At 39.6% G+C, this 17278-nt stretch overlaps 1 protein-coding gene across 1 annotated transcript in view; it reads right to left on the bottom strand.

Annotated features, from left to right (window-relative positions):
• Positions 1 to 1169: 1169 nt before the first annotated feature.
• asic4a (acid-sensing (proton-gated) ion channel family member 4a) overlaps positions 1170 to 17278 on the bottom strand; it is a gene marked incomplete at its 3' end in the record, with an annotated part of 59502 nt that continues 43393 nt past the window's right edge. The window contains exons 2-4 of the mRNA XM_083536656.1: positions 2634 to 2778; positions 1385 to 1512; positions 1170 to 1244 (exon numbers count right to left, since the gene is read on the bottom strand). Coding sequence (XP_083392782.1) covers positions 1170 to 1244; positions 1385 to 1512; positions 2634 to 2778 — 348 coding nt within the window. The remainder of the gene's footprint in view (positions 1245 to 1384; positions 1513 to 2633; positions 2779 to 17278) is intronic.

Here is a 17278-nt window from a genome sequence, read left to right as displayed (position 1 = left end):
AGAATACCATTATAAATGTACTCTTTACAATAGTGTTCTTTAAAGCTTTGACTCTCTCCCAGGGGTTCATAAAGTCCTTTAAATCAGAGCTCAGTAACTCAAAATTAAATCAAGAAGACAAATAAACAGTGTAAAGTTCAGGAATAAAATTGTATCCAGTCAAATGCCACATAATGTTGTAATCTATTCTATTGTCTGAGGGAAATAAAGGGTTCTGTCAGCAGGAACTTTAGGAAACCCAGCTTGTAGGACATATGAGGTGATATATAAAAAATCAAGACAAGCTCTGTTTACTTCATTTATCTACATTTTCACACAGAGCTCCCAGAAACGATCCAGAGTGGAGTGTTTTCCGACAATCTTCATGCACGATTTGCCGAAAGGTTTCTACATTTTCAGGGGTTGAGCTCATTGAAGGTCTTCCTGATCTCTTTTCTTCCAGTGATGTTCTTCCGCTCAGGAAAAACACCTCAAACGCCACATTGTATCATCGCCGTATGTTAAAAGTCTCTGTAGCAGATTTGCTCAGTTGGAGACAGAAGTTCACGTTAGTTCTTTGCTCTAACATGCGTCCATGATGAAATCGCAGATGTGGTGATGAATTGTAAGAGAGGACTACATCCAGCACCAGCTACACCGTTAATCTGCAAACTTTTTGATACTACCTCGTATCTTCCCATACTTTCCAGAAGTTGTTGTTCCCAAAAGTCCTTGATCATGATCATGAACATTAACCAGACCACTCCAGTGCTCCTTTAGTTATTGTGAAATGGTTGGAGATGGCAGAACTTCTAAAACATATTAGTTAATATTAGAGAATTCCAAAGACCTGCATGAATAATGATTTCACGTCATTTTTAATAATACATTTTGGAATATCTACCAGACGTACCTCAACATTAGACTAATGTTCAACCCCATATTCAAATTGCATGTATTGCATTTAGCAGATGTTCTTATCCAGAGCGACTTACAATGATCTCATTTATACAGTTGAGGGTTAAGAGCCGAGCTCAAGGACCCAGTTTGACAACTTGGTGGTGTTGGGATTTGAACTCATGATCATCTGATTAGAAGTCCAACATCCTTAGCACTGAGCTACTCATTCCACTGCACTACTGTGAGCTCCAATGCAAAATGTGTTTAAGGTTTTACATTTGATCAGGTCTTTAAATCAAAAGTTTTTGGTATGTTCTACGTCGTTTCTCTTCCCAAAGCAATTTCATCAGAAGCACCAGTTGCAACTGGAAACAAATGTGTTGAGAGCAAATCCAGTTCACATTAAATACGAACTGCAACAGCAAAACTATACACATCAAAATTCAGTTCATTATTACAAAAACACACAATATATTGTTCCTAATACTGCATGTGTGGTTTGTACCCTCTGCTCCTGACAAGACACGAAAGTCTGGAAACCGGGTGAGACGCCGAATCCCAGCTGATGGATGTAGGGCGGCTCATCCTGACTGTGGATCTGCACACGGATCCCTGCCTCTAAAGACGTCTCGTCTAGGAGAGAAAAAGACACAAAATACAGAGAAAACATCAAAGAAATCTGTTTCTGTTTCCATATACAAAAACTAAAGTGACAAATGTTACATTACAAATGTTAAAATGTCTGATCTAATGACCATCAAACATCACGTTGTCAGATCACAACTCTTACAACCTCTAAACCCCAGCTTTATCATCATCCTCCAAACCCCAGCTTTATCATCATCCTCCAAACCCCTGCTCCATCATCCTCCAAACCCCTGCTCCACCATCATCCTCCAAACCCCTGCTCCATCATCATCCTCCAAACCCCTGCTCCACCATCATCCTCCAAACCCCTGCTCCATCATCATCCTCCAAACCCCTGCTCCACCATCCTTCAAACCCCTGCTCCACCATCCTCCTCCAAACACCTTCTTCATCATTCTCCAAACCCCTGCTCCACCATCCTCCAAAACCCTGCTCCATCATCATCCTCCAAACCCCTGCTCCACCATCCTTCGAACCCCTGCTCCACCATCCTTCAAACCCCTGCTCCACCATCCTCCTCCAAACCCCTTCTCCACCATCCTTCAAACCCCTGCTCCACCATCCTCCAAACCCCTGCTCTATCATCATCCTCCAAACCCCTGCTCCATCATCATCCTCCAAACCCCTGCTCCATCATCATCCTCCAAACCCCTGCTCCATCATCCTCCAAACCCCTGCTCCATCATCCTCCAAACCCCTGCTCAATCATCTTCTTCCAAACCCCTGCTCCATCATCATCCTTCAAACCTCTGCTCCATCATCATCCTCCAAACCCCTGCTCCATCATCCTTTAAACCCCTGCTCCATCATCATCCTCCAAACCCCTGCTCCACCATCATCCTTCAAACCCCTGCTCCATCATCATCCTCCAAACCTCTGATCCATCATCATCCTCCAAACCCCTGCTCCATCATCATCCTTCAAACCCCTGCTCCATCATCATCCTCCAAACCCCTGCTCCACCATCATCCTTCAAACCCCTGCTCCATCATCATCCTCCAAACCTCTGATCCATCATTAGATGCTAAAGCCCATCTCACTCTAGACATTAGGAACATTTTTGATAGGTTGGTAATATACTAAGAACTTTTAGTAAATATTCTCACTCGTTTCTCTCCAGATGGGCAGATATTCATCCTGCTGGATGTCCAGCATGATCTCCAGGCCGTTCCCCATGCCTCCCTGCTTTGTCTTTTTGGATGTTGTTTTGTTTCCATTGAATGTGTAGCATTTCCCGTATCTCGTGTAGACCTTCAGGGGGAAAATGTGAAAGAATATAGTGTTAGAAAAGAACCCAATCGAGCAGATGGGAAAGATCATCTCGAATGGCAGATCTCAGATATAAATACAGACAAATCTCTGAGATCATCTGATCAGTGCTTCCAGACTAAGGACTCTCCTGAAGGGTGAAATTCCACAACTAATCTGAGCTCCAGATTCCTCCTGGAACCTGATGCTTCACTCCATTAAAGTTAGAGATCAGTTTCATTTCACGCTGTAACTGGGACTGAATCAATTCTGAACAGTGACACACTTCCACATTACACCCTAAATCCACACACACACACACACACACACACACACACACACACACACACACACACACACACACACACACACACACAGAGATAAGAAACTTTTAAATCCCAACCGGTTTTTGTGTACTTTTCTGAAATGTATTGCCTGAAGGTCATCAGATCATCTGATGCTGCTCTGTAGTTCCTCACTTCTACACCACATTTCCATTCCACATTTAGTCCCCATTTGGTGTTATCATGAGCTCCACTCTTCTGGGAAGACAATTCACTATATTTTGCGTAGATGTGTGGAGATTAAATCGGCTACAAGGGTCGGAGCTCTAAAGCAGAGGATCTTCCACTCCAACCCGTGTGAAGAAGATCTTAATGGAGCTGCTTTGTGCACAGGAGCATGAAGATGGTGGAACAGGTTTGGGTCTCATAAAATAAGTGAAGTGAAAATCTCATGCTCCTGTAACCAAAGACGTCCTACACACTTGTGTGTCTCCAACTTTGAGTAACAGTTTGGAGAAGAACCACATATGGATGGAAATGTCAGGTGTCCAAATACTTTTGACCACACAGTATACGGTAAAATGTTACAGTAAATAAAGTGATCTGTCCAAAAGGATTCATTCAGACAGAAACTACAACCAGTAAAAGTTTAAAACCATTAAAAGTCATTTATTATATTATAAAGAAATAAAGTGGCTTTGAAACAGTAAAGTTGTGTGGTTAAACCCACGGTAGGCCACACCCCTTTGCTGTTAAACCACACCCATTTACCGTTAAACCACACCCATTTAGTGTTAAGCCACACCCACCACATACCTTTACTGTTAACCACACTGTGTTTTAACAATAAGTTGGTGTGGTTCAACAGTTAACTGGTGTGGTGGCTGTGGCTTAACACTAAAGGGGGTGTGGTTTAACGGTAAATGGGTGTGGTTTACAGTTTTTCTCAGTCACTTTGGAGCATTTCTCGAATCATCCTTTGGATTTGCAAATCAGTAAGTGCATTCTCAAAACAATGTGTACAAACAGCACAATACATTGGATTTCTTGCAAAAGCCTGTTTTCTGCTTAAAATCCTCAGAACTTCTCTCAAAAGTAAGTATTTGTGCCAATAAACATTTCATTACCATCAAAATAACAAGTGCTTTAATCATTCTCTACGAACAAGAGAGTCAAAATCTTAATCATATTTTTACTCTGACACTGCTTTATTTTAGTATTTCCTGTTGTATGTAAACTATGTTTTGATTATAAGTATTGAAATGCACAATGCTGAATTTCCTCTAAGTGGCAACGATGAAATTCAACAGCAGGAATGTACACATTACTGTATGTGGGACATTGATTGTAAGAGACTGGACAGGATTCACACTTTTTTTTATTGTTCTTTACTAGTGGACTGACTAAAAATTACAATATAATGTCATTGTGATAGAAAATAAAGACACAAATGAAAAGTCCAGACGGTAAACATAGGAAACACTTCTTAGGCAGAACTGCACATGCTGCACTACACAGTGTAATCCGTCTCTACCCCCTGACGTCCCAGTCTGTCGGGCCTCAGATTTTCATCCACATCACAACAGATATCATCACTTACAGTACCATTGTGAGGCCATGATTGACAACATGGGCCACTATTGTGGACAATCATGGCCATGTTGTCAATCATGGCCTCACAATGGTGTCTCTGGTGTCTCAGATGTCTCTGGCCTCTTCTTCCTCTTCCTCTATTTTGCCTCCTGACCCTTCCAGCATGCATCCTTATTCCTGGCTCTTGACCATGTTCGTTTTTCTAGTTATTCATCCATTTTCATCAATTGTAAATGTGTGTTTTGCTTTTTTTATATTCACTCGCCAATTACAGTGAAGGTTCACGAGATTCAGCCTTGACCTATTTTAGAGAACTAGTTGATTATTGGTTGATCTGAAAGTGAACACGCCCCTTCATTAGTGACATTCAAGGTTCATCTGCACAATTCATCAATTCAAGACACATTCACCAAAAAAGTTTAATTGAACTGTGAGGAAGAAGACCGTGACAAATTTTGAAACTGGTTTAACCATTTTGCACTCAATGACTTATCCAATGAACTGATGCCTAAATGTTTTGGGGGTTAAAACCATTTAGATGAAACCAGTATAATACATTTTGATCAACATGAACATAAACAACTGATAATGTAGGAAAAAGCAGACACTCGTACACAATCGATTAAATGATGCACTAAAGCATTCGCAATTTGATCAAATCAAAGAAAATGTTCTTATGATGAGCACAAGTGACTAAATGTTGTGGAGTTTGAATAAGTACTTCTGAGAATTTCATTTCTGATCTGAGAAACGCTCCAAAGCGACTGAGAAAACCTGTAACAGCAAAGGGTGTGGTTTAACAGCAAAGGGGTGTGGTTAATGGTAAAGGGGTGTGGTTTAACATTAAATAGGTGTGGTTTAATTGTAAAGGGGTGTGGTTTAACCACAGGACAGCATGAATGTGTGATTCTGAAGCGGATTTTTGTTGCTATAATTCAGTATAAAGATGAAAGTAGAAGCTGGCGTTCCTCCGTTCATCACTTTCTCCTTGTGTTACATTAACGCTGATATAAAGAGAGTTATTGAGGCGCAGCGTCTCGAAGCTCTGATACAAAGTCCACGTGTAAAAGACAGTGACACTGACACGTGAATGACAAAGAAGGAAGATGAGAGAGTAATAAAGCGAGAGACGGAGAGACGACAAACAGCCTTCATGTGATGATCTCAGGGGGCTGTGGTGGATTCAAAGCAAAGCATTGTGGGTAAAAGATGAGTCTTTACTGACTCACTGTCACAGCTGGACTGAAAAAAAACATCAACAGCTGCAATTAAGATCCGAGACAAACGGCTTCAGGAGTTATTCCTATAAATCCACATATAAGCACTCGGAGCGCTCGGGTTTCAGCGGGGATTGGAGAAAACTTCTCAAAAACTGACATGAACAGCTCAAAAACTGGAATATAAATATCGGGTGCCAGACTAATACACACTCAGAGAAAAACACTGAAGAAAAACCGTCGCTTTAAAGCTGAGGAGACTTTTTTTAGAAGCCAGATTTACATTTTCCTCATTTGTTTCTAAGCAACAACATTGTCAATATAACACGTGAATGAAACCGTGTTTATAGTTTATTTAGGAAATCCTGAGACTGTTACATTACAATATTTTCAAAAACAAAGGGTGCAAAAGGTTGACGACCCCTGCTTTAGGATCCTACGGAGAACATTGAATGGTCTTCACAGGTGGAGAAACCCTTGGATAAAGACGTAAAGCAGCTAAATTGATCAGGATCAGAAGGAGTCTCCTGAAGTTTCAATTCTTCTCCAGTCTAATTGCCAATTCACCCAAAATGTTTCACAAGAACATTCAGGTCTGTAATATGAGCAGAAATCCCAAAAAACTGCGACACATTGCTAAAAGAGAGAGAAGAAATAGAAGATGAACATGAAACCAGACCACAGGAAGAAGTAAACTCTCAGACACAGAGCTTCTTTCATGCTCCAGTTCTGCTCTAAACTCCTCCGCTATCACTCGGCTGTCTGTCATTAAACACCGTGACTTTACCCATAATGCCCTGGGGCAGAGAGCTGCACGCTGGGGCTCCACCGCGTTAAACGAAGACGTCTCACCAAACATCATCAGAAGCCAATTTCTCAGCCATTTCTATGCAACACATCTCAGAGAAACAGCACACAGAGAGACCACACGCCTCCTTCCAGGAGCCCTTCCTAAACACATTAGCATCTCATTAGCATAAATCTTCCCAGCAGCTTTAATTGGCCTAAATTGCCTACCATTAGCATTCCATAGCCACAGTTTTCCCTCAACCTGCTGCTCCTCACTCTGAGATCTTCAGGGTTTCATTTCTCCAACTTTATGTGGCAAATGATGGAGCACCTGGTTAATGATGGCCATCTTTCTCTTCCCTTTTTACTGCTCTCCATACGTCCTGCTCTGCTGAGAAGAGAACACTGTGACTCCGAGGTTTCTGTTTCTGTAATAATCATCATTTCTTTACTTTATTTCTACAATAGCATTTCATAGCAAGGAACTGAAGAGGAACCGGTGGAAAGTGTAGTTAGGTCTTTTAAAAGGGTCAGAATGAAATGTAGATAATGGAATAGTTATGAAATGGGGATAAAAAATTTAATGATAGCGAGATTGTGAAATGGTGGTGGAGATGGTGGAATTATAGAAAGATAATTAAATGGTGGAATGGTGGTGAAGATGGTGGAATGGTGGTGAAATGGTGGAATTGAGGTGGAGATGGTAAAATGGTGGTGGAGATGGTGGAATTATAGAGAGATGATGAAATGGTACGGAGATGGTGGAATTATAGAGAGATGATGAAATGGTGGTGGAGAAGGTGGAATGATAGAGAGATAATGATGGAGATGGTGGAATGATAGAGAGATGATGAAATGGTGGTGGAGATGGTGGAATGATAGAGAGATGGTGATGGAGATGGTGGAATGATAGAGAGATGGTGATGGAGATGGTGGTGGAGATGGTGGAATGATAGAGAGATGGTGGTGGAGATGGTGGTGGAGATGGTGGAATGATAGAGAGATGGTGGTGGAGATGGTGGTGGAGATGGTGGAATGATAGAGAGATGGTGATGGAGATGGTGGTGGAGATGGTGGAATGATAGAGAGATGGTGGTGGAGATGGTGGTGGAGATGGTGGAATGATAGAGAGATGGTGGTGGAGATGGTGGTGGAGATGGTGGAATGATAGAGAGATGGTGGTGGAGATGGTGGAATGATAGAGAGATGGTGGTGGAGATGGTGGTGGAGATGGTGGAATGATAGAGAGATGGTGGTGGAGATGGTGGTGGAGATGGTGGAATGATAGTGGAAGGGTGGAATTGGGGAACAAATGGTGGAAAAACACAACATTCGTTGATCCTTGTGCATCAGTTATAAAGTGGGTTTATGTTTATCTTCTAAAAAAATACTGAATGTGGAAAAAAGGACATAAAAATAAATAAAGTAGAAAAAGATCTAAAAATAAAACTCGAGAAGGAGGAACGCGAGAATAATGCCATGGCTCACTGCTTAACCTCTGTGTCGCTCTGGTCTTTAAAATTTACAGCTCTACACTAAACTCCAACATCTGCGTTAAAACCCTGATCCATCTTCTCGTCTCAGTGATCAATAAAAACAATGTTGAGGGAAATGGAGCAGAAACATCTCGCACTGCACTCCAGGAGTGGAAATAAAACGCAGACACAACAGGACATGATCTTCCTGCTCCAAGCACCAGAACATTTATAACACAACATTTCAGAGAAATGTCCTTCGTCGGACACTTTATTAGGAACACCTGTAGCTCTGATTCCTACAGAATGAAACGTTTGGAACCATTAAATACATAACATGAAATATATAATGAGTCGGTCTTGTTATAGTTGAACACGCCCCCTTAATTTATCAACTGACTTCTCCACCAATCAGAGCATGCAGAATCGCATCGGATTGGTCGATGCTCAAAGTCTGCAGTGCACGAATAACAGTTTCACCCTGCAGAATGTAGGCAGGAGGTGTTTATCCAGGCAGCTTAATCCTTTTACAAGCGCAATAATAGCTCGAGGTCTCTCACACACACACACACACACACACACACACACACACACACACACACACACACACACACACACACACACACACACACACACACACACACAACTCACACTCACGGGCGTGACAGCTTCAAGGCCCTGACCTATAGATGCTCTGATTTAAAATTTCATGCTCCATTTTTTTGCAATGGGTGGTGTGTGTGTGTGTGTGTGTGTGTGTGTGTGTGTGTGTGTGTCCGTGTCCACTCCAGGCCAAAACACTGACGCTTGTGCAGCATCCCGTCACCAGAGAGAAGGACCAATTTGTGTTTTGGGTTTTCAGAAACGTCTCTTCATTCCGTTTCATTTCTGCTTGTGTTTGGAACCGACGCCTCGTCTGAAATCAAATCAAACGCCGCAAAACACTCTGAACTTTCCTCTGAACACACACATTTCTCTCTTCATGGCGCGTTACGGAGTCGACCTGCTCCTCGCGCAGCCGAACAAATAAACAGCGTCTGCATTAGCGAAGCCATTAGCATTCTGAACATCATTTTGGTTCCTCGCCGTGTAAAAATCTTCCTCGTTCCTCATTCATTTCCTGCAGGAACGAGTCTCGCCAAAGCTCAGGCCCGGTGATTATTTTCTGAAAAGACGTCCCATGACGAAGAGGACAAAAAAGACTGTCCACATTTAACCTGCAGAACGTTCAGTGTCTCCTCATATCACCTCGACATTCAGGACACGAAGCAGCAGGGTTTCGTCCTGAGATGAACCGACAACCTGTTCGCTTCATTTTCACATCAGTGTCAGTAATAATGATTTCAGATGCGAGGAATCCGAGAGGAACCTTGAGGAAATCGAGCCGAATCTCGCTGAATTATTCAGCAACGTGGCATTTTAACTCATTATGTAAATGAATTTTAGAGGAAAATGAGGTGTTTTAATTAAACATTCCCTGTTCAACGTCTCCACACGTCACTCAAAGCCGCCACGCAACAGATCCTGCGCTCTCACGGGGACGTGACAATCAAATCGTAAAAAAAACGTGTAATCATGGAATGGAAAACTCTAATGAACTGGTTAAAGAGTTCATCTGCTCTGTTGCGTTCATCAGTGCACATAATATATTTTACACACACACACACACACACACACACATCGTAAACATCATTAGCATGCGCACCGCAGAGATTTAAATTTTAACACAGAAGAAAAATACATTAAAATATTTCACGGGAACATTAAGAGCTCACTGTAAGTGTTACCTTATATGGAGTTTTGTGGGTGTGGCTAAAATTCATGAGCACATTAACAAAAACAATTTACATAAATATCCTTGTACCAGCTTTATTCCGCTTATAACAGCAATTTATCAACAATTGCCATATAATACATACACTTCATACACTATTGGCACTATTGACTTCTCCAGACCCTGTGTGGTTCCTTCACTTTAAGAAGATCCAAACATGTTCCAGTTTGAGTTATAAAGTTTTACAAAAGATTGTATATGTTTAGTGCTTATAAGTTTGTTCATTCTAAGTTTATTCCTAATGAGTGATCCAGTGGTGTCTGTGGTGAAGGAAAAAGTCCCTGAGACTTCATGTGGAAGAAACCTCGAGAAGATCCAGACTCAAACAGAGAACCTCATCCTCATTCTCAACACAGAATTTCTATTCATTACAGTTCCATCGTTGTTGAGGTGAACTGCTGATTGATGGACACTTAAATACCGAAGATGAATGTGCTTAAGACTCATCCCAGGGATTCTTCAGGTTACTTCAAAGGGTTCTTCTGAGAAGAAAATGTGTTTGGGAGCATCCTCACACATTTCCCCATAGATGTTGTCCTGCAACTTCATCTAAATGTATGCATGAGGAGAATCACTGAAAATAAACCTCGACTGATCGTCTTCAGATCGTGTACGTTTTTATCAGTTACTACAATTTTCATGCTTGAAATTTAGTTTGCAAAAACCAAAAAAAATTACAGAAATAAACAAAGTTATTCAATAAGTAAAAATGTAATGGCAGGAGGAGGAGTTAGTGTGTATGAGTGTGGAGTTTTGTGTGTGTATCCTAAATGAACACTATGGTACATAAGGGCATTTACATCAATATTTCATGTGGCAGCACAGAAAAGTGCATCAGTCCCTTCAGGTACGCTCTGTGCAGTTTTATGTAGATGATAGGCAGTGGCCTTTTTCTGTTTTTGAGTTTCTTTGGACATTCCTGACATCGAAAGCATTTTTATTTGAAACAGTGACAAAGAAAATTAATTTTAAAACAAAAAAATTATGTTTTCAATATGGATAAAATACGGTTTCCACCAGATAAAAGTCGAAAAGATTCCACCACACTTCTGGATTTCTCATGTTTCACTGGACGGTTAATGTTTTTGTTCAGACAACAATAAATCGTGAGTTTCTGGTGCTGAAACAATTATGATTGTGTGACTTCGGCTCGTTATCAGGACGTAATTAAAGCATTTCAGGACGATGATTGCAGTCATTAGTGCTAAATGAAACAGTGTGTGTTATTGAACAATTAATCTCTGAAATAATCAAATTCTCCTTTCACACACACACACACACACACACACACACACACACACAGTGATCTCTGGTGTCTTGGACTCTGTGTCCAAACAAACAAATAAATAACAGTGAGTGTGAGTGTGTCCTCTCTGATGAAGTCCCAGTTGGAGGACGTTCTGCACGCTGCACTTCCAACTCTTCTATATTTATACAAAAAACATTTTGTTCCCACAAACGCCTCGTGTCCCATCTTCACAAACTCACACGCGCACAACACCAACATTTAATTTCCCACAAGACCCCGCTGCAGCAGCAGGTCAACACAACACACACCAAAGGAGACGACCTTCTACTTCTGCAAATATCTGTATGGACATTAAACACGTCCTTACTCTGCCTTATTTTCTTTTAGCCATTAAACATGTCCTTACTATGCAGTATGTCCTCTCTGTCATTAAACAAGTCCTCAGTCTGCCTTATTTTTTCATTCATTAAACAGGTCCTCACTATGCCTTATGTCCTTTTAGCCATTATACATCTCCTCAGTATGCAGTGTGTCCTCTCTGTCATTAAACATGTCCTTACTATGCAGTATCTCCTCTCTGTCATTAAACAAGCCCCCAGTCTGCCTTATTTTTTTATTCATCAAACAGGTCCTCACTATGCAATGTGTCCTCTCTGTCATTACACATGTCCTCACTATGCAATGTGTCCTCTCTGTCATTAAACAGGTCCTCACTATGCAGTGTGTCCTCTTTGTCATTAAACATGTCCTCACTATGCAGTGTGTCCTCTCTGTCATTAAACAGGTGCTCACTATGCAGTGTGTCCTCTCTGTCATTAAACAGGTCCTCACTATGCTGTGTGTCCTCTCTGTCATTAAACATGTCCTCACTATGCAGTGTGTCCTCTCTGTCATTAAACAGGTTCTCTCTATGCAGTGTGTCCTCTCTGTCATTAAACATGTCCTCACTATGCAGGTTGTCCGCAATGTCATTAAACAGGTCCTCACTATGCAGTGTGTCCTCTCTGTTATTAAACAGGTCCTCACTATGCAGGTTGTCCTCAATGTCATTAAACAGGTCCTCACTATGCAGGTTATCCTCTCTGTCATTAAACAGGTCCTCACTATGCAGTGTATCCTCTCTGTCATTAAACAGGTCCTCACTATGCAGTGTGTCCTCTCTGTCATTAAACAGGTCCTCACTATGCAGTGTGTCCTCTCTGTCATTAAACAGGTCCTCACTATGCAGTGTGTCCTCTCTGCATTAGAGATAAATACTGGCTCTAGAAAAAAATTTGATATCAAAACAAAGCCTGCATACGATACAGCGAGATTGTATAGTGCATGCTGAAACCTGATGTGTGATAATTATGAGCTGACACACACCTGACACACACCTCACACATTCCTCCTGCATGTTTGTGTTTTACCACTGGCTCAATGTGAGAATTGGCTCTAACCTTCACACAAACATCTGCAGCACCACAGAACGTCCCCCTGAGTGGACATGAACACACACATCAGGTGAAGAACCACACAGTGTTTTCCAGACCTGTGTGTGTGTGTGTGTGTGTGGGTGTGTTCAATAATGTCACTGAATGTTAATTGTAATAGACGTTTCTTTATAAAAAAAAAAAAACACACTACACATGGCTCATAGGAATATATATATATATATATACCACTTACTTTGACCTTGTTGTAGGGGGCGTGGCTGTGTTTTAATTAACACATGCACAGCTGAATGATGTGTTTCGATCTCTTTTGGTTTCAGTACGGAGTGAAAGAAAGCATTTGAATTCTGAAGTGATCTGTATTACCTAGGAGTATTTCTATGATGTATTTAACAGCACTGAAAGTGCAGGATTGGGGATCCAGATGAGTTTGTAACAAACTACTGGCCTGACCGATTTGGATTTAAATCCCAGAGATGTGCAGGAAATGATTACATATGCATTAGTGTAAAAATGAATACTCTCAGGAATCTTCTAATGGAGTGTGTTTTGGTTTTGTTTTTTTGTCATGTCCCCAACCGTGTCCTGTCATCAGTTGTGTCCCTTATGTATCTTCACTGTCCACAGCTGTCTTGAGTTTGCCGTATGATTATTGTGTATTAATTCCCCGGTGTTTGCTCGTGAAGTTTGGCAATTTGCTGCCTGTCTGTAGCGAGCCGTTAGTTTCTCATGTTTGATATCCTGGTTATCGAACTTATTTTTGCTTTTCTTGCCGTCCACCAGGACTCCAGCATCTGAGAAATCTGGAATGTGATCTAAAAAAGAGTTTGCTATGAACAAGATGAATTTTCCAGTCATAAATTTTACCTCAAATGTCATGTCGGCTCCAGGCATGAGGCCATTCTCCTCCGCGAGATTATTCAGATAAATGTTTATAATGGCAAATTCAGATTGGGAGACACTTTTGTAAGATCACCCATCTCTGTTTGTTCTCCTCTCCCTCCTGGTGTCTGGGATAAGTTATCTGTCAATTTGCCAGAGGTCTAAAATAAGGTGGTCATATATTCCACATCATGGAAATGGCTACAAAAGTTATAAAAAAAACACACAGAACAAAGTTTCCTAATAAACAGATTTACATCCTGTTAATCTTTCCCTTTTGTTCTGCCCTGTCTGGGGTGTCTGTTCATCACCTGACCTCTGTCTGCCTCATGTTTATGGGTTTGGATCCCGTGTTGGATCTGTCTGCCCTCTTTCTTAATAAAACAGCCTTTTACTGTGATTGCATCGTCTCAGTGCTCAAACCGTCTGTCCAAAGCAGCAATCATTACACGCCATTACTGCCAAATAAATCTAATTCTTACAGATATTTACTTATCTAAATATCTCAAAGTAATGTGAGTAATGTGAGAAATGTGAGTGAGTAATGTGAGAAATGCTGAGTAATGTGAGTGAGTAATGTGAGTGAGTAATAAGAGAAATGTTAGTGAGTAAAGTGAGAAATGCTGAGTATTGTAAGTGTGTAATATGAGTGTGTAATGTGAGTGAGCTATATGAGTGAGAAATATGAGTAATATGAGTAATGTGAGTGAGTAATGTGAGTGAGTAATATAAGTAATGTGAGTGAGTAATGTGAGTAATGTGAGTAATGTGAGTGAGTAATATAAGTAATGTGAGTGAGTAATGTGAGTAATGTGAGTAATGTGAGTGAGTAATATAAGTAATGTGAGTGAGTAATGTGAGTAATGTGAGTAATATAAGTAATGTGAGTGAGTAATGTGAGTGAGTAATGTGAGTAATATAAGTAATGTGAGTGAGTAATGTGAGTAATGTGAGTAATATAAGTAATGTGAGTGAGTAATGTGAGTAATATAAGTAATGTGAGTGAGTAATGTGAGTAATATAAGTAATGTGAGTGAGTAATGTGAGTAATATAAGTAATGTGAGTGAGTAATGTGAGTAATGTGAGTAATGTGAGTGAGTAATATAAGTAATGTGAGTGAGTAATGTGAGTAATGTGAGTAATATAAGTAATGTGAGTGAGTAATGTGAGTGAGAAATGTGAGTAATATAAGTAATGTGAGTGAGTAATGTGAGTGAGTAATGTGAGTAATATAAGTAATGTGAGTGAGTAATGTAAGTGAGTAATGTGAGTGAGTAATGTGAGTAATATAAGTAATGTGAGTGAGTAATGTGAGTGAGTAATGTGAGTGAGTAATGTGAGTAATATAAGTAATGTGAGTGAGTAATGTGAGTAATGTGAGTAATATAAGTAATGTGAGTGAGTAATGTGAGTGAGAAATGTGAGTAATATGAGTAATGTGAGTGAGTAATGTGAGTAATGTGAGTAATATAAGTAATGTGAGTGAGTAATGTGAGTAATGTGAGTAATATAAGTAATGTGAGTGAGTAATGTGAGTGAGAAATGTGAGTAATATAAGTAATGTGAGTGAGTAATGTGAGTAATGTGAGTAATATAAGTAATGTGAGTGAGTAATGTGAGTGAGAAATGTGAGTAATGTGAGTAATGTGAGTAATATAAGTAATGTGAGTGAGTAATGTGAGTGAGTAATGTGAGTAATGTGAGTGAGTAATATAAGTAATGTGAGTGAGTAATGTGAGTAATGTGAGTGAGTAATGTGAGTAATGTGAGTGAGTAATGTGAGTAATGTGAGTGATTAATATAATCAATGTGAGTGAGTAATGTGAGTGAGTAATGTGAGTGAGTAATGTGAGTAATGTGAGTGAGTAATATAAGTAATGTGAGTGAGTAATGTGAGTAATGTGAGTGAGTAATGTGAGTAATGTGAGTAATGTAAGTGAGTAATGTGAGTAATGTAAGTGAGTAATATAAGTAATGTGAGTGAGTAATGTGAGTAATGTAAGTAAAGTAAGTGAGTAATGTGAGTGAGTAATATAAGTAATGTGAGTGAGTAATGTGAGTAATGTGAGTGAGTAATGTGAGTAATGTGAGTGAGTAATGTGAGTAATGTAAGTGAGTAATATAAGTAAAGTGAGTGAGTAATGTGAGTGAGTAATATAAGTAATGTGAGTGAGTAATGTGAGTAATGTGAGTAAAGTAAGTGAGTAATGTGAGTGAGTAATATAAGTAATGTGAGTGAGTAATGTGAGTAATGTGAGTAAAGTAAGTGAGTAATGTGAGTGAGTAATATAAGTAATGTGAGTGAGTAATATAAGTAATGTAAGTGAGTAATGCGAGTAATGTGAGTGAGTAATGTGAGTAATGTGAGTAAAGTAAGTGAGTAATGTGAGTGAGTAATATAAGTAATGTAAGTGAGTAATGCGAGTAATGTGAGTGAGTAATGTGAGTAATGTGAGTAATGTAAGTGAGTAATATGAGTAATGTGAGTGAGTAATGTGAGTAATGTGAGTGAGTAATATAAGTAATGTGAGTGAGTGATGTGAGTAATGTGAGTGAGTAATGTGAGTAATGTAAGTGAGTAATGTGAGTAATGTGAGTGAGTAATGTGAGTAATGTGAGTGAGTAATGTAAGTGAGTAATATAAGTAATGTGAGTGAGTAATGTGAGTAATGTAAGTGAGTAATGTGAGTAATGTGAGTGAGTAATGTGAGTAATGTAAGTGAGTAATATAAGTAATGTGAGTGAGTAATGTGAGTAATGTGAGTGAGTAATGTGAGTAATGTGAGTGAGTAATGTGAGTGAGTAATATAAGTAATGTGAGTGAGTAATGTGAGTAATGTGAGTGAGTAATGTGAGTAATGTAAGTGAGTAATATGAGTAATGTGAGTGAGTAATGTGAGTAATGTGAGTGAGTAATATAAGTAATGTGAGTGAGTAATGTGAGTAATGTGAGTGAGTAATATAAGTAATGTGAGTGAGTAATGTGAGTAATGTGAGTGAGTAATGTGAGTAATGTAAGTGAGTAATGTGAGTAATGTGAGTGAGTAATGTGAGTAATGTGAGTGAGTAATGTAAGTGAGTAATATAAGTAATGTGAGTGAGTAATGTGAGTAATGTAAGTGAGTAATGTGAGTAATGTGAGTGAGTAATGTGAGTAATGTAAGTGAGTAATATAAGTAATGTGAGTGAGTAATGTGAGTAATGTGAGTGAGTAATGTGAGTAATGTGAGTGAGTAATGTGAGTGAGTAATATAAGTAATGTGAGTGAGTAATATAAGTAATGTGAGTGAGTAATGTGAGTAATGTAAGTGAGTAATGTGAGTAATGTGAGTGAGTAATGTGAGTAATGTGAGTGAGTAATATAAGTAATGTGAGTGAGTAATGTGAGTAATGTGAGTGAGTAATGTGAGTAATGTAAGTGAGTAATGTGAGTAATGTGAGTGAGTAATGTGAGTAATGTAAGTGAGTAATGTGAGTAATGTGAGTGAGTAATGTGAGTAATGTAAGTGAGTAATATAAGTAATGAGTGAGTAATGTGAGTAATGTAAGTGAGTAATGTGAGTGAGTAATGTAAGTAATGTGAGTGAGTAATGTGAGTAATGTGAGTGAGTAATATAAGTAATGAGTGAGTAATGTGAGTAATGTGAGTGAGTAATGTGAGTAATGTGAGTGAGTAATATAAGTAATGTGAGTGAGTAATGTGAGTAATGTAAGTGAGTAATGTGAGTAATGTGAGTGAGTAATAT

This window comes from Silurus aristotelis (assembly GCF_946808225.1).
Source record: "Silurus aristotelis genome assembly, chromosome: 3".
Taxonomy (NCBI): Eukaryota; Metazoa; Chordata; class Actinopteri; order Siluriformes; family Siluridae; genus Silurus; species Silurus aristotelis.
This window is presented reverse-complemented; position numbering and strand designations above follow the sequence as displayed.